This window comes from Neofelis nebulosa, chromosome 2 (genome assembly GCF_028018385.1).
Source record: "Neofelis nebulosa isolate mNeoNeb1 chromosome 2, mNeoNeb1.pri, whole genome shotgun sequence".
Classification (NCBI taxonomy): Eukaryota; Metazoa; Chordata; class Mammalia; order Carnivora; family Felidae; genus Neofelis; species Neofelis nebulosa.
Window position 1 is genome coordinate 168,246,078 of NC_080783.1, and position 23,392 is coordinate 168,269,469.

Sequence of the window (23,392 nt, forward strand, 5' to 3'; positions counted from 1 at the left end):
ACATATCTGAAATACCCTCCCCTTCCACCAACTCTTTTATTTTCCAGGTTAAAGGCACACCCAATCTGTGACGGTTAATTTTATGTGTCAACTTGACTGGGCTGAGCGATGCTCACACAGTTGGTAAAACATTAATTCTAGAATTGTCTATGAGAGTGTTTCGAAAAGAGATCAGCATTCAGGGTGCCTGGGTGGCTCAATCAGTTAAGTGTCTGACTTCAGCTTGGATCACGATCTTGAGGTTTGTGGGTTCGAGCCCCACACAAGCTCTGTGCTGGCAGTGTGGAGCCTCTGTGGGATTCTCTCTCTCTGCCCCTCCCCTGTTCATTCTCACTCTCTCACTCAAAAATAAAATAAACATTAAAAAAAATTTTTTAAGAGATCAGCGTTTGACTCTGAGTAAAAAAAGATGTACTCTCACCAATGTTCATGGGCATCACCTAATCTGTTGAGGGTCTGAATAGAACCAAAAAGCAGAGAAAGGGTGAATTTTCTATCTTCTTGAACTGAGATGTCTACCTTCTTCCCTGGGACATCAGAGCCCCTGTTCTCAGGCCTTGGGCTCAGACTGAATTACATCACCAGCTTTTCTGGTTCTCTAGTTGGCAGACAGCAAATTGTGGGACTTCTCAGCTTCTGTAACTGTGTGAACCAATTCCTACACTTGATCTTAGCCAAAAGGCCGAGAAGCGATGTGAACCAATTCCTATAGTAAATGCATTATATATTGGTTCTGTTTCTCTAAAGGACCCCAACTAATATATAATTTCTTTGATTCTTCCTCACTTGATATTCCATTTTAAGAAACATCATTTGGTGAAGTTTCTCTGAACAGACCCATTTTAAAACAACAACCTTAAATGTGCTACCCAGATGTGAAATGTAAAATGAGGTGCACTCCAACCAACTAGAGAGGAAATACCATCTCCTTTATTCTGGACACCATGCTTTTACTAACATAATCCTAGGCCAAACTAGTTTATATGCAGGCTAAGTCACACCCTAAGCTCTTATTGATTTTCCTATCTACTAAAACCCCTAGTTCTTTTTCAAATGATGTGTTAAGCTAAGAGACAAATATATTTAATCTTTTACAACAAGATTCAGGACTTCACATTTATCCTGTGTTTAATTTCACATTCTTAGTTTCCGTTAAACAACCAACCTGCAAAGGCTTTTAAAATCCAGATTCATTATATGACCCTCCTATTTCTGAGAAATATTGGAAGCTTGATCTTCACATCCTCATCACTGTTTTTAATTAAAAGGGCAACCAAACGCAACCTTCTCCTGGGAAGATGCTGATCCATTAATCACCTACCTTTGGAAGCAAGTACTGAGCCACAATCCAACTAGATGTATAATAACCTAGCCCAAATTTCTCTATCTTGATTATAGGAAATTGGGAAATACCTTGCAGGAAGGAATACAATAAGCTATCCCTACTAGTCTATTGGTCTTGTAAAAGTTCAGCTGTTTTGATATGCACATTCATAATGAACCAATGAAGACTCCTTTTTCCTAAGAGTTTAAAATCATCTGTGCAAAGATTTATATTAGACTTTTGCCTTAAAGTGCCATCAGGTTCACCAGCCTGTAACTTTCCAGGATCAACCTCCTCCGTATTTTGGAAAAACTCTCCTGTCTTTGCTTGCCTGGCACCTCTTCTTCCTGTTTCCTCATATTACATAAGGAATCCATGATTGCTTTTCCAAGTGCTCTCAGCATTCTGAGACATAATTTAAGTCTAGAGAGTGGATTATTTTTAAAGTACTGTGAGGCCCTTTTATTATCTCACTACCTATCAGCTCTGTCTTAATGATCATTGTTACTACTGTCCTAGCCTGACATTTGCTCCCCTGACAAAGAAAACAGAATAAAAGAGTTAAGATTATATCATGTGCCTCAAGCATTTATTATTGTCCTTATTTCAAGGACAGGTTTTTCCTTTTTTTAAAGACATTTTTCTTAATCTTAATTCTTTTAGATTTAGCCTTCCTGATACTCTTAATTGATTCATGGTTCTTGGATGTGTCCCCCTCCTTTTATCTACCATGCAAATCTTTTTAACAGTTTAATTAGTTTTTTACTAAAAGATGAGTATATGCTTATTATTGTTAATAAAACAGAAATATAAATGACAAAAGTAAAAGCTCCCATTTCCAGCTTCAATTCATTTCCCAAAGACTTGGTGCAGATGTCTGACTCATGCATACCCTTTTTCAGTGAGCTAGAGAGCAGCAATGGTGTCATAATCCTTTGCTTCTTTTTCTTCTTCATTGGCTTTTTATTCTTCAAGATTGTATCATAAGAACTGGAAGCCTCTTCTCTCTCTTGAGCCATCTTCCCTTACAAAGCTGTCAGACTTTGGCTCTCTGAACTTTTAGAAATTTTTTGCATGAAGAGAAAATCACCAAAGTGCCTAAAGTTGCTTAGTCCCTGAAAGGAATCTGTTCTGTTGCACAATCTGTTGCGTCTCCGACAGGAAAACCCTTTGGCTGTTTGTGGACACGAAATTTTTCCTTTGTTGCCAAGAGTTTGGGGATGTGAGATGGAAAGAAGAAAATATGTTCTTTCACTTTCCTCCTCTTTTAGCCAACTGGCTCTCAAGAAGGAGGGAGAAGATCATCAAGTAATCACATAGCAAAAAAAAAAAAAAAAAAAACACCCTGAAGTTTACAGAAGAATGAGTAGGGGCGCCTGGGTGGCTCAGTTGGTTAAGCATCTGACTTCCGCTCAGGTCATGATCTTGCAATCTGTGTGTTCGAGCCCCGCGTCGGGCTCTGTGCTGACGGCTCAGAGCCTGGAGCCTGTTTCAGATTCTGTGTCTCCCTCTCTCTATGACCCTCCCTCCATTCACATTCTGTCTCTCTCTGTCTCAAAAATAAACGTTTAAAAAAAACCTTTTTTTTAAATAAAAAAAAAAAAGAACGAGTAATTCCAGTATTTATGCTCAGATTCCACTTGTTGTGTTCACTTGATCATGTATTCAATCATTTATTCAAGCCTCTCAGACCTGGGGTGTAAAGGTAAAGGAGACACAGTTCTTGCCTGTGAGATGCTCACAGTCTAGTACGAAAACAGGCACACCACCAGATGATGATGCAGTATATTAGATGCCACAGAAGACATTCAGATATACAATGGGAATGTCCATACAGTGAAAATACTCAAGAGTCAGAAAGAGTTTTACCAGATGTTGACTTTTAAACAACAGGTAAGAGGCCACCAGAGAAGAGTTGGGGGAAGAGACTCTAAGAAGTCAGTGGTCGGAAAATTCATCAGTTCCACTAGAAATTTCTGTAAAATACAATCAATCTATGTGACTACTTACAAAGGCATAGGGGTCTTCTTCATTTTCACTCAAAAACAAAAAGATAAATATTCCAATGTGTTTATCAATTTCATTCACACAGAACTCAATGGTATTTTTGCCTGTGTACCCACAGTCCTCGTTTCTACCTCTTTTATAATACTTAGCACATTGTAGAGGCCCTGTATTACGTGTATGTATCTGCCTCTCTCACTATTACTCAAGCTTTAAGGCAAGAAGAATAAATTCTTCCCTCATTTTTATATCCCTCACATCCTCTAATTCCTAAGTAGGGATTCAAAAAGCTTATTCAGCTTAAATGTTACCTGTTCACCAGCCTCTATAGAGCCAGCTGTATTTGGCCAAACCAAACCCAACTACCACAAATGACAACAACAAAGGTTACTCACCAAGCAGTGGACAACACAGACGTTTTTGGGATTCTGTAGTAGCCAATTATACATATTCCGACACACAGCAAAAAGGTTGTGCAGACTGGGGGCCTGCCTAATGGGCCAACTGCATTCTGAGACCTAAGGGAACAGAGCAAAAGGAAATGAATTCCCCAAGTGACTCCTCTCCATACGCAGCTATCACACTAAACAACTTCTGGAATATGATACCACATTCTCTTTTAATATAGCCAGGAAGAGGTGTGAACAGGGTTCAAACACAGAAAGAAGAGTTGTTTAATATAGCAATTTCTTAGTTAAAAGATTCCATTCCAGTAAAGGTATAAAAACAAATTTTGAGGTATATTTTAAATTAAAAATAGACCATTTAAACTACATATTTGGGTTTTTTTTTAATCCTGTAGGGTTACAATGCATTTAACTTCTATTAAGAATACAATGTTTTGACCTGCCTATTGGATACTTAATTATAGTATTATCTTATAAATCCTGCACTATCCCTAATTCTATTCCAGCTCTCATGAGAACATGAAAAGAGCTGCAGAGTGAGCCAAACTACACTTGCTCAGAGCTCTTATTTCTTTCTGTCTTACTGAAGGAATCCACAACATCATGGGGCAACCTTCAGTATTTTCACTCATCTAACACACGTGTTCATTTAACCCATTACAGAGCATCGGCAAGGTTCCTGGAATTCTGTTTGGCTCTGAGCAGTATCACAATCGTACAAGACTGGTATTAACATGATGTCCATTCTGCAGATAAGAAAACAGACTCTCAGAGTCTGTCTTGTCTAGAGTCATGCTGCCAGTCAGGACTAGCAGAGCAACCCAGGTCTTCTGAGTATAAATCATTGCGGGACAAGACTATACTGGTAGAGATTATCATTTGCCTCAAAATACTAGGTATGAGTCCCAAATGATTAGATATTTACTAATTTAGATAATAAAACATGAGAAGTTTAGACTTGGACAAATTCTGTGACCTCTTTTAACCTTTTTTTTTTTTTTTTCAAAAATGTGGTGAGTGGCACCTACCTACCCGCCTCATAGGGTGTGGTTAGTACATGAGGATGTATTTCAAGGGCTCAGCCCAGTACCTGACATGCACAAAGTGATTAAGGAATATTAGCTATTATCATCACTATCGAATCCGGTAACTGCCAGTACAAAGCCCTGAGTTCAGATAAAGCCAGCTATGTTTGAATAAAATGAATAAAATCCCATATGGCAAAAAAGCAGACTGAAGGGCCAGATCATACAAGGTCCTGTTAGCAGCTGGGAGAATATTTAAGAAGGAGTGACTCTCATCTGTATTATCCAAAGACCTTTTTTTTTTTTTTTAAATATATGAAATTGTCAAATTGGTTTCCATACAACAGTGCTCATCCCAAAAGGTGCCCTCCTCAATACCCATCCCCCACCCTCCCCTCCCTCCCACCCCCATCAACCCTCAGTTTGTTCTCAGTTTTTAACAGTCTCTTATGCTTTGGCTCTCTCCCACTCTAACCTCTTTTTTTTTTTTCTCTCTTTTTTTTTTTTTCCTTTTTTCCTTCCTCTTAAGCCAGTAAGGAGAATGGATGCGGATGACATGAGAGTAGCGGGGTGGGGGGGGGGGGTGGTGAGCAGTCAGGAAGCTGCTGAGGAGCCCAAGTCAGGAATGATGGCGGCTTAGGCTGGTTGCTAATGTAGGGAATTCTGAAAAAAGACTAGATTTTATATGGATGGTGTCATCAGAAAGTACTCTGCAACACTACTGGCCTAAACAACAACAACAACAACAACAACAACAATGAATATCTCAAATCCCTAATGTTTAACAGTGGGCAAAGGGAGGGAGGAGCAATCTATTGGTTCACCCTTTTCTGGCAACCAGATAATCGCTAGTCAAGTTTCTCTCTCTGGGGATGCCAAGAAGGCCCATTTTTTTTGGTTAATTTGTACCTTTTTCTACAAGATGATTGTAGGGTAATGGCAGGGGTGCTTCCAGGTACTCACTTACCTATACCTTTGGCAATGACAGGTATGGTTTATTAAACAAAGTAGTTGAAATGCTTGACACAGCTACTAAACAATCTAGGGTGACCCACTACTAGGCCTCCCAGTTTAAACTCCGGAACAGCTTGCCCCTTCTACCCAACATGAATTAAGACTGTTTCTGGCCCATTCTTTACCACCAAATGGATTCCCTGCTGCTGTGTTCTCAAGGAACAGAAATGATATATTGGTTTTAAAAAAAAAAAAAAAAGAAGAAGAGTTGGTAAGATAAATTCTGCCATCAGGGAAATTACAAAATGTACACTTGTACAAGCTGCTTCTTGTCTGCAATGCTTTTCTTCCCTTAGTAAATTCATATTCATCCTTTAAAACCCAAGTTCAAGTGCTCTTTTGTTACTGACAGTTTCTCTAACACCCAGAGGCAGAAATTAGTTACCTTAGTTCTTCGTACCCATGCCCTTGTCCATTTTCATCTATTACAGCTTTTATCAGTAGAGCACCATGGTTAAACCCACAGGCCGGGTTTTCACCTTTGCTTTACCACTTATGATCTGATTAACTGTAGTCAAGTTTCTGATCTCTTGGAGCCCCAATCTCTTGTGTGTAAAGTGAAAATGGGCATTACAAGAGTAATGAGAATTAAGTAGAGCAACATAAGTGCAGTAAGTGCCAGCGTATTGTCAAACTGTATTCAAATTAATTGTTTACCTCTGTCGCCCCCTCTAGACACTCGGCCTCACCAGAAGAGACACCATAACTTACTCGTTTTGTAACTGCAGAGTTGTTGTTGAATGGAAGATGCTCAGTATTTGCTGAGTGAACGAATGATTGAAAGAACAAAGGGATGAACCCCATTTGGCAATCGCTTCTCATACTAAGATTTGTCTACAGGTACAATTTCTCAAGGAAGGGGCAGATGAATAAAGTTTGCTGTTGTTGTAAGTTGGAATCATGGAATAGTATGAAAAAATTGCTTTTCCAGACAGTATTTTTAAACCTTTTAGAAACTGTATGTCAACCATACAAACACTAAATGTCAATATCTGTAATGAGTCTCAGCTAAAAGTTGGCTAAATTGTTCTCAGCACAAAAGGCTAAAAGCTCCAGAATCATTAAATCAATCAAGTAAATAATATTAATTTAAAGTACTCCATAATTACATATTTACTTGATCTATAATTATACACCATTAAGCAAACACACAATTAGAATTTTTTAAAAGCATGTACTCTGTCTAAAAGGGAAAAAAACACTAAAGCATAAACAAAACCCAAAAAAAATTTTAAGGAATTCAATCACTGTAAGCTATTTTTGTGTCTCCCTGGGGTTCACAGGTTCAGGCAATAAGCAGCACAATCCTTGGGCATGTGACACTTCATGATGCCATCTCCAGTCTCTCTAAACACCTCCCAGAGCTGCCAAGCATCAGAAAATGCCATATGGATTACAGGCTGCCATGATACCACCCAGTTGGGAAAGAAGCCAAAACAGCACCACAGCCAGATGCCATTTGATTTTTCTCTCTCCATTGCCACAAGCATGGGCTCATCGATGGCAGAAGCATCCCACCTGCCAAGCACAAGAGCAAAAGGTACTACAGAGAATCAGACTCAAGAGCCACACCACATTTTAAGAATCTACACTATTTTTGGAAAACAGGGGGATTTTAGTCAATCATTTACTGTGGCATTTTAGTATTACTAACATCAGTCATAACTACCACTTACCGAACGCTTACTATAGGGTAGACACTGCTATCAAGTTTATTCGTTATGGCAAAACTACAGAAAAGAATTTCTAAGTATTTGCAAGGTAGGTATTCGTATTGTCATCCCCAGTGCATACAGGATAAAATGGTATCTCGGGTGAAGTGAAGAGATTTAACCAGGAAGAGGAACAGCTGAGATGTGAACCTAGGGTAATTTTTAAAGCTTAAAATTGTCATCTCAATAAAAATTACTGATAAGACTTATGTACTTTCTATTATATCACACTGTCTGATGGTGATTATTAACTGCAATTCCACCTCACATTTGTGGGTGGTTATGGCTTCAAGTGATGGCCATATTTTCAGTTTCCTTAAAACTGAAGCATGGTGGCAGAGGGAGAGATGAGGTATAACCTGTAAAGTCACCTCTCACCAACCAGCAAACCAAAGCAGAAACAACTGGGAGCTCTGGTGACCTCTGGTGAGCTCTGGAAGGAAAAGGAAAGGAAACAAACAAAAGATGGACCTTTAAGTAAGTTCAAATTGATAGCATATTTCCCAAAAATCAATTTGTTCTCAAAAGGGAAGAAATCCTGCAAGATTATGTAGTTTAGAAACAATCAAAATGAAGGAAAAGTCTAAAGGAATCAGCTGGGTTTATTTTTTTATGCTACTAACAGGGCTCCTTCAGCATACTTTTCTTCCTGGTTGAGAGGAGGAGGAAGGACACTCCAAGTGGTGCTGGAGTGAGATCAGAAGGTAAGAACTTTAGGACCAGGCAACATGCAATGGCCATTCACCTGGTTTTCTACTTCTTACCAACATCAATACCAAGAAATGTGTAAAGCAGTGGTTCCTGATATTCTGAGCAGAGCTCAAAACCTGTGCAGAAAGTGAACCAGTTTACATGCACCTACAGAGTGGATGGTACAGTGTTTATTTGGGAGATGATGGAAAAGGTTTGGGTATAGACAGTGGTGATGGTTACACAACATTGTGAATGTACTCAATGTCATTGAACTGTACTCTTATAGGTTGTCAAAATGGTTAAGTTTGTGTCATGTATACTTTACCATCAAAAAAAAAGTGGGGTGCTAGAAGAAATGGTTAAACTCTCTGAAGCCCATCCATGGATCTAAATACACAGGTGGACCCATATTTCTTTAACTCAGATCAAGAATACCTGTTTTAGATAATGCATCTCATTGGTCTCCAGGACTTTACTGTCAACATTGGTAATTTTTATTTCCTCAAGGTGGAAACTGGCTAAGAAGACTAAAACAAACAAACAAACAAACAAAAAACTAATGTTCAATACCTCTTGTGCAGTTCTGAATAGGCACTCTAGCACATTGCTTTGAAAGCAGGGCAATCTGGCATATATTGAGTTGGGGTCTCTGCTAAAAATGGAGACTAAATATGAATCCTATTCTAACATTCCATTACACATGCAAATCCTAAGAAAGCTGCTATTTGATTATTTCATCCAATTCCTGTCAAACCATGTGGCTTCCAAGCATAAAAGCTAATCAAAATATAGAATGACTCCCCTCAGCAAAGTGAAATCTTCTTGGAAACAGCCTGTCTCTGCCACCACCACCGTATTCCCAAACACATATCACACAATAAAATGTAAAGTGACTTAGTTCAGGATTCAAGACACAGGGATATAGACAGAGCTGGACTCCTGTGAGTCTACAAATAAAACCAGTCTCATGTTTGGTCTTTTCCAACACTGGTATTTATGGAAGAGTCTGCCACCTACATTAATTTTTTAAATTTTTAAAAAAAGATTTAAGTAATCTCTACATCCAACGTGGGCCTTGAACTTACAACCCTGATATCAAGAGGTGTATCTTCTACTGATTGAGCCAGCCAGGCACCCCATGCCATCTACATTTATTAAAATAAGATTTGGAAAACTTCCAAACTCTTTCTATGAAGCCAGCATTATCTGATTCCAAAGCCAGACACAGACCCCACTAAAAAGGAGAACTATAGACCAATTTCCCTGATGAACATGGATGCAAAAATCCTCAACAAGATATAAGCCAACCGGCTCCAACAATACAATGAAAACATTATTCACCACGACCAAGTGGGATTTATACCTGGGATGCAGGACTGGTTCAGTATCTGCAAAACAATTAATGTGATTCATCACATCAATAAAAGAAAGGACAAGAACCATATGATCCTCTCAATAGATGCAGAGAAAGTATTTGACAAAATACAGCATGCTTTCTTGATAAAAACTCTCAAGAAAGTAGGGATAGAAGGAGCATACCTCAAGATCATAAAAGCCATATATGAACAACCCAACGCTAATATCATCCTCAATGGGGAAAAACTGAGAGTTTTCCCCCTAAGGTCAGGAACAAGACAGGGATGTCCATTCTTGCCACTGTTATTCAACATAGTATTGGAAGTCTTAGCCTCTGCAATCAGACAACACAAAGAAATAAAAGGCATCCATATTGGCCAGGAGGAGGTCAAACTTTGACTCTTCACAGATGACATGATACTCTATATGGAAAACCCAAAAGATTCCACCAAAAAACTGCTAGAACTGATTCATGAATTCAGCAAAGTTGCAGGATATAAAATCAACACACAGAAATTGGTTGCATTCCTATACACCGACAATGAAGCAACAGAAAGAGAAATCAAGGAATTGATCCCATTTACAGTTGCACAAAAAAACATAAAATACCTAGGAATAAATCTAGCCAAAGAGGTGAAAAATCTATACACTGAAAACTATAGAAAGCTTATGAAAGAAATTGAAGAAGACACAAAAAAATGGAAAAAGATTTCATGCTCCTGGATAGGAAGAACAAATATTGTTAAAATGTCAATACTACCCAAAGCAATCTACATATTCAATGCAATCCCTATCAAAATAACACCAGCATTCTTCACAGAGCTAAAACAAATAATCCTAAAATTTGTATGGAACCAGAAAAGACCTCGAATAGCCAAAGCAATCTTGAAAAAGAAAACCTAAGCAGGAAGCATCACAATCCCAGACTTCAAGCTATACTACACAGCTGTAATCATCAAGACAGTATGGTACTGGCACAAAAACAGACACTCAGATCAATGGAACAGAATAGAAAACCCAGAAATGGACCCACAAACGTATGGCTGACTAATCTTTGACAAAGCAGGAAAGAATATCCAATGGAATAAAGACAGTCTCTTCAGCAAGTGATGCTGGGAAAACTGGACAGCGACATGCAGAACAATGAACCTGGACCACTTTCTTACACCATACACAAAAACAAACTCAAAACAGATGAAAGAGGCTCTCTGCTCCTCCCCGTTCGACAGACAGCCGCATCTTCTGGTGCAGTGCCAGCCGCGTCCCCGAGACACGATGGTGAAGCTCGGAGTCAACGGATTTGGCCATATTGGGCGCCTGGTCACCAGGGCTGCTTTTAACTCTGGCAAAGTGGACATTGTCGCCATCAATGACCCCTTCATTGACCTCAACTACATGGTCTACATGTTCCAGTATGATTCCACCCATGGCAAATTCCACGGCACAGTCAAGGCTGAGAACGGGAAACTTGTCATCAATGGAAAGCCCGTCACCATCTTCCAGGAGCGAGATCCCGCCAACATCAAATGGGGTGATGCTGGTGCTGAGTATGTTGTGGAGTCTACTGGGGTCTTCACCACCATGGAGAAGGCTGGGGCTCACTTGAAGGGTGGGGCCAAGAGGGTCATCATCTCTGCCCCTTCTGCTGATGCCCCCATGTTTGTGATGGGTGTGAACCACGAGAAGTATGACAACTCTCTCAAGATTGTCAGCAATGCCTCCTGCACCACCAACTGCCTGGCCCCTCTGGCCAAGGTCATCCATGACCACTTCGGCATCGTGGAGGGACTCATGACCACAGTCCATGCCATCACCGCCACCCAGAAGACCGTGGATGGCCCCTCTGGGAAGCTGTGGTGTGATGGCCGAGGGGCTGCCCAGAACATCGTCCCTGCTTCTACTGGCGCTGCCAAGGCTGTGGGCAAGGTCATCCCTGAGCTGAATGGGAAGCTCACTGGCATGGCCTTCCGTGTCCCCACCCCCAATGTGTCCGTCATGGATCTGACCTGCCGCCTGGAGAAAGCTGCCAAATACGATGACATCAAGAAGGTGGTGAAGCAGGCATCAGAGGGCCCCCTCAAGGGCATCCTGGGCTACACTGAGGACCAGGTTGTCTCCTGCGACTTTAACAGTGACACCCACTCTTCCACCTTCGACGCTGGGGCTGGCATTGCGCTCAATGACCATTTTGTCAAGCTCATTTCCTGGTATGACAATGAATTTGGCTATAGCAACCGGGTGGTGGACCTTATGGTCCACATGGCCTCCAAGGAGTAAGAGCCCCCTGGACCACCAGCCCCAGCAAGAGGAAGAAGAGAGAGGCCCTCAGCTGCTGGGGAGTCCTTGCCCCCGTTCATCACCCAACACACTTGAGAATCTCCTGACCTCCAGTTTCCATCCCAGACCCCCTGAAGAAGGGGAGGGGCTTGGGGAGCCCTACCTTATCATGTACCATCAACAAAGTATACTGTATCCAACCAAAAAAAAACAGATGAAAGACCTCAATGTAAGACAGGAAGCCATCAAAATCCTTGAGGAGAAAGCAGACAAAAACCTCTTTGATCTTGGCCGCAGCAACTTCTTACTCAACACGTCTCTGGAGACAAGGGAAACAAAAGCAAAAATGAACTATGGGGACCTCATCAAAATAAAAACCTTCTACACAGCGAAGGAAACAATCAGCAAAACTAAAAGGCAACCGACAGAATGGGAGAAGATATTTGCAAATGACATATCAGATAAAGGGTTAGTATCCAAAATCTATAGAGCTTATCAAACTCAACACCCAAAAAACAAATAATCCAGTGAAGAAATGGGCAAAAGACATGAATAGACACTTCTCCAAAGAAGACAGCCAGATGGCCAACTGACACATGAAAAAATGCTCAACAACAGCAAAGGAAACAACCAACAAAACTAAAAAGCAACCAACGGAATGGGAAAAGATATTTGCAAATGACATATCGGACAAAGGGCTAGTATCCAAAATCTATAAAGAGCTCACCAAACTCCACACCCAAAAAACAAATAACCCAGTGAAGAAAGGGGCAGAAAACATGAATAGACACTTCTCTAAAGAAGACATCCGGATGGCCAACAGGCACATGAAAAGATGTTCAACGTCGCTCCTTATCAGGGAAATACAAATCAAAACCACACTCAGATATCACCTCACGCCAGTCAGAGTGGCCAAAATGAACAAATCAGGAGACTATAGATGCTGGAGAGGATGTGGAGAAACGGGAAACCTCTTGCACTGTTGGTAGGAATGCAAATTGGTGCAGCCGCTCTGGAAAACAGTGTGGAGGTTCCTCAGAAAATTAAAAATAGACCTACCCTAAGACCCAGCAATAGCACTGCTAGAAATTCACCCAAGGGATACGGGAGTGCTGATGCATAGGGGCACTTGTACCCCATTGTTTATAGCAGCACTCCCAACAATAGCCAAATTATGGAAAGAGCCTAAATGTCCATCAACTGACGAATGGATAAAGAAATTGTGGTTTATATACACAATGGAATACTACGTGGCAATGAGAAAGAACAAAATATGGCCTTTTGTAGCAACGTGGATGGAACTGGAGAGTGTGATGCTAAGTGAAATAAGCCATACAGAGAAAGACAGATACCATATGGTTTCACTCTTATGTGGATCCTGAGAGACTTAACAGAAACCCTTGGGGGAGGGGAAGGAAAAAAAAAAGGAGGTTAGAGTGGGAGAGAGCCAAAGCATAAGAGACTCTTAAAAACTGAGAACAAACTGAGGGTTGATGGGGGGTGGGAGGGAGGGGAGGGTGGGGGATGGGTATTGAGGAGGGCACCTTTTGGGATGAGCACTGGGTGTTGTATGGAAACCAATTTGACAATAAACTTCATATATTAAAAAAAAATAAAATAAAATAAAATAAAATACCCATTACATGGAGGGAAAAAAAAATGCTCAACATCACTCATCATCAGGGAAATACAAATCCAAACCATGAGATACCTCACACCTGTCAGAATGGCTAACATTAAGAACTCAGGCAACAACAGATGTTGGCAAGGATGTGGAGAAAGAGGATCTCTTTTGCATTGTTGGTGGGAATGCAAGCTGGTGCAGCCACTCTAGAAAACAGTATGGAGGTTCCTCAAAAAACTAAAAAGAACTACCCTACGACCCAGCAATTGCACTACTAGGCATTTACCCAAGGAATACAGGTGTGCTGTTTCGAAGGGACACATGCACCCCCATGTTAATAGCAGCACTATCAACAATAGCCAAAGTATGGAAAGAGCCCAAATGTCCATCGATGGATGAATGGATAAAGAAGATGTGATATATATACACAATGGAGTATTACTCGGCAATCAAAAAGAATGAAATCTTGCCACTTGCAACTACATGGATGGAACTGGAGGGTATTATGCTAAGTGAAATTAGTCAGAGAAAGACAAAAATCATATGACTTCACTCATATGAGGACTTTAAGAGACAAAACAGATGAACATAAGGAAAGGGAAACAAAAAGAATATAAAAACAGGGAGGGGGACAAAAGAGAAGAGACTCATAAATATAGAGAACAAACTGAGGGTTACTGGAGGGGGTGTGGGAGGGGGGATGGGCTAAATGGGTAAGGGGCACTAAGGAATCTACTCCTGAAATAATTGTTGCACTATATGCTAACTAATTTGGATGTAAATTTAAAAATAAAATAAAAAATAAAATAAAATAAGATTTGGTTTATGTTGGTTAAGGGTCCAACTCTTGATTTTGGCTCAGGTCATGATCTCATAGTTTGTAGGATCGAGCCCCACGTTGGGCTCCGTGCTGACACTGTGGAGCCTGCTTGGGACATTGGGACATCTCTCTTTCTCTCTCTCTCTCTGACACTCCACTACTCACACTTTCTCTCTCTCAAAATAAATACACATTTAAAAAAATATTCTAAAAATAAAATAAGATTCAATTGCAGACCTAGAACTCCATTATCCTGGAAGGAGGAAGAAATGGTTCTAGCCCTCATGCAACTTAATGCAATAATGAGATGCAAATCAATTCACAGCATTAGTGCTGGGGAGAGAAAGGACTGTGGCCTGGAAAAGAGATGTAGCCAAATCCAAAACAGAGTTCAGATGAAAATACTAAGGTTTGGGGGCTGTCTTCCTGAGATACAACTGAGGGCTGAGAGAACCAGTTAGGTTGGAGGGTCCAGTTGCATTCTGCCAAGTTCTAGGACTATCTGAGAGAGGTTAAAGAGGTAGTGCAAGCCTGTGTTTCTGAGAAAAGAATTGGAAAAGACTTGTGGTATACTGAAACCCTCCCCTTAGCAAAGTTAGGCTGTTAGGATGGGTGAGGGGTGTCGCATGCGGGCCTCTTAGGAAGAGGGAGCAGCTCATGCAAAGAGACAGCATGTGTCTTCCCTGGCTGGAGTATAGAGTTTTTTAGGCCATGGAGAACAGTGGAAAAGAAGCTGGACAGGCAGGGCTAAGACAAGATCATGAAGAGCTATGTAAGACACATTCTACATTTTGCACAGAGAGGAAATAACCCTATTCCTTTCACTTACACTCATAAGTAAGCAAGACTTATTCATGCCTTAAGATCCAGCTCTCACTGCTGTCTCCTTTCCCCAAACTCTCTCAGTATGGATTGTAAATATTATTTGCATTTGTCTTTAGCATGTCTTGGCTTCTTTTTCAGCTAGGTTTAAGTGTCTTGAGAACAAGAACCAAATATTTATTTTATATCTATATGTTTAACAATTCTTGGCACATTCATTCTTCTGAGAAACCTGTATTAGCCATGCCAGGCATGCTCCTAGGTAGCAAATAAAATAAACATCCCTCCTGCTCTTCTAGAGCAAATGAGGGCAGCCCAGGACAGATGTTCAATATGTAAGTTATGGTCTTTTGGTAAGACTGTTAAGACTGGTCACAAAATATGCAGTTGCACTAATAGATGCCTTGCTTTAAATATCTTTATAGAGATTGCTTTTACAAATACTACACAAAGGGCCACCTGGGTGGCTCAGTCGGTTAAGCATCCGACTTCAGCTCAGGTCATGATTTCACGGCTCATGGGTTTGAGCCCTGCATCAGGCACTGTGCCAGCAGTGCTGAGCCTGCTTGGGATTCATTCTCTCTCTCTCTCTCTCTCTCTCTCTCTCTCTCTCTCTCTCTCTCTCATTCTCTCATTCTCTCTCCCTACCCCTCCCCAACTTGAACTTTTTCTCTCAAAAATAAATAAACTTAAAAAGAAAAAACAAATACTACACAAAGAGACATCTTCATACATATGAATGTTTCTACGATGATAATTATGTCTGTATTTACTTTCAGAGGGAAATTTTTCCAGATTATCACAGCTCTTCCATGATTAAATAAAATTTCTATGGAATATTGTGAAGGGTGTTCCACAGTTCTTCAGTTATGAAAATGATGACATTGACTCTTAAACAATAAAAATCAATCCAAAAGATTTGCATCCGAGTTAGAAACGGAATATCTACCCACATTCTGTTTGATGTTAATTCACTTGTTCTGAATCAGGTAATAGATGGGATAAGAGTGGGAAAGGCAGTTAATTATAGGGAATTTAAAAGAGCTGCATTTAAAATCTCCATTATACAGCAGCAATTTAGACCAAACTGCTTCAGAATGGTTTTATCAGTGCTTCTCGAGAGTGGTCCCCAGGGCAGCAGTTGGAGCGGCGCCCAGGAAGTTGTTAGCAGGTGCAGATTCCCACCACTCTCCTATGCTGCTAAAGCAGAAACTCTGGGCCTGGGTGTCTGCCCAACCCTCCAGGTGGTTTGTTGCTCACTAACATTTGAGAACCACCAGGTTTCCTCTTGCCTATTCTGGGAACCTTCACAGAAAAGAGAGTCCTTAGCAAAACTGTCCCTTATGTCATTGAACATTAGGGCAGGTGAGGCTTTAGAGAACATACAGACCAACCTTCCTGTGTTTTTCACACATCTGGAAGCTGAAACCCAAAGATTATCAATGGCAACTAAAATTGGAGCAAAATGTGTTCTAGCATCAAAGCTGAGATACACAGGATGGACAGGCAGCTGTAATTTTGCTTACTTAAAATAAATTTTCACTTTTCAAGGGTCCATTGTGTGGCAAACCCTTTATATTTAGGAATAGACCCAGATGTAGTTGCAAAACCAATCACATCTAAGGCTAAATCAAAATATTTGAAAATGTTCTGGAAAGAGAAAAAGCCTTAATTCATGAATAAATTGAGAACTCCCTGGCCAGAAAGATCAGACTTCACATCAGATTCAAACCTAAGCCAACACTCATGGCTTCTCAACCAGTCAGAAACTAGGAATATTTCCCTGCCTTATTCAAAAAGTTCCTTAGGAGGATAAGCCAGCTTTCCCAAGTAATAGTGTCGGCCCAGAGCAATGGTTAAGAACACAAGCAAGCCTTAGACCACCTGCTAGTGGTAATGGTCTTGGGCAAGTCACCTTAATTCTCTGTGTCCCAGGTCTCCATCCACCTCAGGGGACAGTGTAAAAGTTCCAAATATTAGTAATAGTATTACCAAACCCACAGTGTGGACTGTGTGCTATTTTCTACTTATGAAAAAAGCACCTTTACTGAATGTCAGAGAGCTATTTCCATTATACTGAGTGGTGTCTATATTGGTCTAGCGACACTGATGCATCACGACGCCTAAGTAGCAATAAGGGAAGGTTAAGGGCATAATTAGTGTTACAGTAGAAGGCTCACCAATTGCCCTCCATAGCAGCTCTATCTCCAGCTGAGCCTCAGAGCAATGTGCCCTAACAACTAGGCAAACAGCCACAAGTGATTTGAGACCCCAAATTATATGGTATCTCATTGACAGATAAACTTTTCCTGCAAATGTCCTCACCCAAGGAAAATCTTCAAAATATTTTGTAGCAGCCTAATAAACACTTCGTGACTAGAAGTGTCCAGAGTGTATAGTTTATCAGCTTTGTGTGTCTGAGGACAAAGGCTTTGAGGATATCTCTTAAAGGGAAAAATACCCTGTTACATCTTCAACCATGGCATCCCAGTGCTAAAACTCCTTACCCTGCTGTGAAACTTGGCAGTTCGATAAGACTTGGGTGACAGATTGTACACCGTGTAGTGGTCAAGATGTCTGGAATCCAAAAAGCTTCGGATGTCATCCACCTGATTCCTGAATCCTATGTCAACGTTGTCCAGAGGAAAGGACATCACTAGGAGGGATCACAGAGAGAGAATATCGGTTAAATGGGTATGCTGTTGCAATGAGCAGCAACTGAAAGCTGAGCTGTTAATAAACATGAGAAACTTACCAATAATTCTGGAGGTAACATAAGTAAAGTCTAAATCTCCCTTCGTGTAGCTAAAAGCAAGACAGGAAAGGGTGCTCATTAAAGTGATCCAAATATGCCAGGATATCCCCCTCTCGATCACTTGCCCATCATGACTTGGACACTTCATCCAGTAGGCGTTTTTCTTAGCTCAAGGCCTTCTCTCTAACAAAGGATAATTGTTGAGAGAAGCAACCCATACCCTCAGGAGCGTAAATCTACCACTCCAATTGATGTACCCCAATACCCTTTGTAGGTGACACTTCCTGAACAGAATCAATCTCAGAATAGAAAACAGTGCTTATTCATTAACACTGATTATTCCAGCCTCTTTGCCTGCTTGAACATCTCCTGTAAGTGTGAACAGTGAGAGGGTAGGTAAGGAAGTGATGGAGAAACAACAAGGGATATCTTTTCTCTGTCCACCAGGCCCTGGTTGGCAATTGCTGGTTAAGGGATAAATTTTGCCTTTGAACAAAGATTAAAATCTTGATTAATCTTTTGGGCTTGACATTTGAATTTATGATTCAAAACTGCATATTACAACCTAAAGTGATCTTAGAATTTTCTAATACCTAAGAATAAAATAGAATTCATATGGCCTGCTTGTAAGAATTTTCATACAGCAGAAGGGTAGAAAATGTCTTCCACTAAACAAGATTCAAAGAGCTACTAAGATACAAAAAATAAATGTTTCCATTATGATCCAATGAGTATTTTTCAGATTGCATGTGCATTATTATCTCATTTAACTTCTCATTTAATTCTCAAATCAACCAAAGACATGAATCCTACCAGAGTATAAAAGTCAAGCTCAGAGAGGTTAATTAAATTGCCTAGATCACATGGTTAACAAGGGCAGATAATGCATTAGAACCCAGGATGCTGGATTCAAAAGACAGGGATGGCAACCAGTATATTTTAATATAAAAATGCACTGAGTCCTCCTGGCCTGTGCTTGTAGCTTCCGAAGGCCTCAACTTTATGGCTTCAATGACATTGCTTGGTTGATCAGATTCCATGCAATTATATCACATAATTGACAGTCCTTGAGCCAGAAAATCAGTTGGCTGGTAACCAGGTAACCAGATCCTTTGGAGGCACGGAGGTCCATTAACTTAACTGGGAAGAATGCACATACCTGGTAACAGATTGTATAACTCTGGAAGATGTGTCTTTGAGGGTGTCTTTCAAGTTGTCCTTTAAGTTACTGAAGAGCCTCCCTGCACCTCCTTTCACCATGTCAAAGAGACCTCCCCCATAGCTGGGCTCCATGTCTGGGGATGAGGCACCTGCCAATGAAAAACAGAAATGGAGCTGATACACAGACTACACGATCTCTCTTCATTCCCGTAACATACGCAGACCAGGAAAGATATTCCTGTAAGTTATGCTCGCTCTCAGAACTTACTGACTCTGGGTTACTGCAGTGCTGCTGGGCCTGCCTGGGAGACCAAGAGAAGCACTTTGCTAAGTCTCACATTTTTTAACATGAATATTAGAAAAAATGTAATTGTCCATGTGGCCTTCATTATACTTCTCTGAGACAATGCCCACATCAGAGGAAGAGCAGCTTAGCTTAGAAGTGTGTGCAGGGGCCTCCTCTGCCCTGCGAGGGAGTTGAATGTGTTAGAAGATTCATCTCATGCCTCTCCCGCTAAGTCATTCTTCATGTCCATCATGGAAAATAACCTCTCAGGGGCCTTTTAACAGTTTTTAGGATGCATGGTGATCATCAGTATTATTTACCAAGTATTTCAGTTTTTTATTCCTTACAGCTTCACAAAATTGTACCTTCTGGTCCCTCGTGGTTAGCTCAACCTTGGCACCATTGACATTTACAGCCAAATACCTCTTTGCTATGGGAGTGGGGATGCCCAGTACATTGTATTTAGCAGCATCCCTGGCTCCTAGTCACTAGATAGCACCAGTAGCACCCCACTGCCACCAGCTGGGACAACCCAAATTGTCTCCAGACATTGGCACATATCCCCTGGAAGGCAAAACTACCCCTGGTTGAAAACCACCAGTCTAGTCTATGATATGTCAGTGAAGGTAGGTACTGTGTGTCACTCAGGATACAGCACTTAACTGTGAGTGTGAAACTCCCCATAGTTCTCATTCCCTCTCTGTGTTTCTGTCCCTGTCTCTCTCTTTCTTTGCCCTAGCAACTGGCAAGGTTTGAGATCATGGCTGCTCTGTCCAGGACTCCCAGGTCCTGGAATAGGAAACTGTGTGGCAGAGCTCCCAGCTGACCTTCAATGAACATGCAGGATGAGTGATGACCAACCCTTTATTATTAGAAGCACCCCCATTCCATTTTGGGAATGTTCCACATCATAACACAACTTAGCTTACAAAGGCTGATACAGGAAGAAAGAAGGAACCTGCGTAGAGAAGGCTAATGTAAACAATGGCCAGGTAGCCTCTTCAGCCTAGCAGTCAAGAGCAGGAGTCATTCTCAGCTGGGTTCTGGCTCAGCCTTGCTACTCCTGTGTGACCTTGGGAAGGAAGTAACAGTCTTTTTTTTTTTTTAAGTTTATTTATTTATTTGGAGAGAGAGAGCAGGGGAGGGACAGAGAGAGAGAGAGAGAGAGAGAGAGAGAGAGAGAGAGAGAGAGAGAAACAGAGAATCCCCAGTAGGCTCTGCACTGCCAGGGCTTGAACTCACAAACTGTGAGATCATGACCTCAGCTGAAATCAAGGGTCAGAGGCTTAACTGACTGAGCCACCCAGACACCCTGGAAGTAACAGTCTTTATAAGCCTCTTTCTTCCTGACTCTAAAATTGGGATAAAAATAGTGCCTTCTTCTTAGGGAAAGGTTAAATAAGTGCATATAAAACTATTAGCATAGAACCTAATATATTTAGGGGCCAACAGACTGCAGCTAACTATTATTATGTCACACCCTGAAATTCTTATGTTATTTTTAATCATTATTCACTTTTCAACTATATGATGACATCTCTTCTTTTTTAAAAATTGTAATATTTATTTACTTTATTTTAAACTGTAATATTTATAATGGACTTTAAAATATGTTAAGGAGGGGGGTGGTGCCTGGGTGGCTCAGTCAGTTAAGCCTCTGATTCTTGATTTCAGCTCAGGTCATGATCCCAGGGCCACAGGACCAAGCCCCACCTCAGGCTCTGCACTGGGCATGGAGCCTGCTTGAGAGTCTCTCTCCTCCTCTCCCTTGCCCCTCCCCCACTTACATTCATGCTCTCTCTCTCTCCCTCTCAAATAAAAAATAAATAAAATATTTCAAGAAGACAGATTTCATGTTAAGTATTCATATAAAAAAATACTTCACAAGGAGATTTTTGGAGATTGTGGTAATAGTAACGTAAGTATACACACATTTTTTTTCAATATATGAAATTTATTGTCAAATTGGTTTCCATACAACACCCAGTGCTCATCCCAAAAGGTGCCCTCCTCAATACCCATCACCCACCCTCCCCTCCCTCCCACCCCCCATCAACCCTCAGTTTGTTCTCAGTTTTTAAGAGTCTCTTATGCTTTGGCTCTCTCCCACTCTAACCTCTTTTTTTTTTTTCCTTCCCCTCCCCCATGGGTTTCTGTTAAGTTTCTCAGGATCCACATAAGAGTGAAACCATATGGTATCTGTCTTTCTCTGTATGGCTAATTTCACTTAGCATCACACTCTCCAGTTCCATCCACGTTGCTACAAAAGGCCATATTTTGTTCTTTCTCATTGCCATGTAGTACTCCATTGTGTATATAAACCACAATTTCTTTATCCATTCGTCAGTTGATGGACATTTAGGCTCTTTCCATAATTTGGCTATTGTTGAGAGTGCTGCTATAAACATTGGGGTACAAGTGCCCCTATGCATCAGTACTCCTGTATCCCTGGATAAATTCCTAGCAGTGCTATTGCTGGGTCATAGGGTAGGTCTATTTTTAATTTTCTGAGGAACCTCCACACTGTTTTCCAGAGCGGCTGCACCAATTTGCATTCCCACCAACAGTGCAAGAGGGTTCCCGTTTCTCCACATCCTCTCCAGCATCTATAGTCTCCTGATTTGTTCATTTTAGCCACTCTGACTGGCGTGAGGTGATATCTGAGTGTGGTTTTGATTTGTATTTCCCTGATAAGGAGTGATGTTGAGCATCTTTTCATATGCCTGTTGGCCATCCAGATGTCTTCTTTAGAGAAGTGTCTATTCATGTTTTCTGCCCATTTCTTCACTGGGTTATTTGTTTTTCGGGTGTACACACATATTTAAAGTCATCAAAATGTATACATTAAATGTGTGTAATTTTTATATATCAACTATACCTCAATAAAGCTAGAAAAAAATAAATTGGAAGAAAAAGGGAAGTTGGAGGAGGAATCTATAGATCAAAATATATTAAGAGACAAATCAGCCAATGGGGCACCTGGGTGGCTCAATTGGTTGGTTGAGCATCCAACTTCAGCTCAGGTCGTGATCTCACTGTCGGTGTGTTCGAGCCCCGCGTTGGGCTCTGTGCTGATAGCTCAGAGCCTGAAGCCTGTTTCAGATTCTGCGTCTCCCTCTCTCTCTGCCCCTCCCCCACTCATGCTCGCGCGCTCTCTCTCTGTCAAAAATAAATAAACATTATAAAAAAATTTTTAAAAAGACAGATCAGATCTTGTTTGGAACTTAATCCAAACAAACTATAAAAAATTAATCACATTTATGGGGCAACTGGAATTTGAGCACTTCCTGAGTATTTGATATTAAAGGTTTATTGTTACTTTTTTAGGGGTAATAATACTGTAGTTATGTTCAACAACAGTCCTCACTTACCAGAATAAATACTGAAACATTTATAAATGAAAAATTGCAACATTTAAGGTTTTTTTAATAAATAAAAGATAAAAGATTCGTGTAATGAGAACCATAGTTACGAACGCTCATGTAACACTGAACTATCTGCTAGGTATTATTCTAAGCATTTTACCAATATTTATTCATTTAATCCTCAAAGCATACCTGTGAAGAAGATATCATTATTATTTTCTTGCACAGATCAGAAAACTGAGGCAGAGAGCTTAAGAAACTTGTTCAAGGGTGCACAGCTAGTGAGTAAATGGTAGGGTTTGGATTTGAGCCTTAGGCAACCCTTCCAATCACATCCCTCTTTCTTTCCCTAATATTATTCTGATTTTGATATGTATCATTCCAAATTTCTTTAAACATTTATTATATATGTAGTTATCCATAAGCAATATATTAATATTATTTATTAATTAACAATTAATATATTGTTAATATATTAATATTGTTTATAAATGGTTTTGTGTTTGCAATTTTCTTTCTTTCCTCACTATGATTTAAAATTATTCTATGATGGTGCTACCTGTAACTTTATCTCACTTAAAGTATGATCCATTACCCCACTGATGGACGGTCGGGTCATTTACTATAACAAACAATGTGGTTATGAACACATTGCCTTGATTATATACAGGAGATTCTCTCTCTAGGTTATATGTAGGAGTAGAATTTACTAGCAAGAAGGATATGCACATTTTCAGATTTCTAGAT

General features: G+C 40.5%; 2 protein-coding genes across 6 annotated transcripts in view; one reads left to right on the forward strand and one right to left on the reverse strand.

Moving 5' to 3' along the window:
• The window catches only part of DNAJC6 (DnaJ heat shock protein family (Hsp40) member C6), a 152,452-nt gene that overhangs the window by 30,786 nt on the left and 98,274 nt on the right, over positions 1 to 23,392 (reverse strand). For 4 of the 5 annotated variants that reach the window (XM_058717107.1, XM_058717109.1, XM_058717110.1 and 1 more), the window contains 4 exons: positions 18,993 to 19,143; positions 17,834 to 17,883; positions 17,586 to 17,734; positions 3,724 to 3,846 (listed from right to left, as the gene is read on the reverse strand). In XM_058717107.1, the coding sequence (XP_058573090.1) occupies positions 3,724 to 3,846; positions 17,586 to 17,734; positions 17,834 to 17,883; positions 18,993 to 19,143 (473 nt within the window). Of the gene's footprint in view, positions 1 to 3,723; positions 3,847 to 17,585; positions 17,735 to 17,833; positions 17,884 to 18,992; positions 19,144 to 23,392 lie in introns of those variants that run through there. The other variant, XM_058717111.1, reaches the window with a different exon arrangement.
• Positions 10,745 to 11,930, forward strand: LOC131504605 (glyceraldehyde-3-phosphate dehydrogenase-like). The gene has a single exon (XM_058717112.1). It carries the CDS (start codon positions 10,811 to 10,813, stop codon positions 11,810 to 11,812), a length of 1,002 nt encoding a protein of 333 aa, XP_058573095.1. The 5' UTR covers positions 10,745 to 10,810; the 3' UTR covers positions 11,813 to 11,930.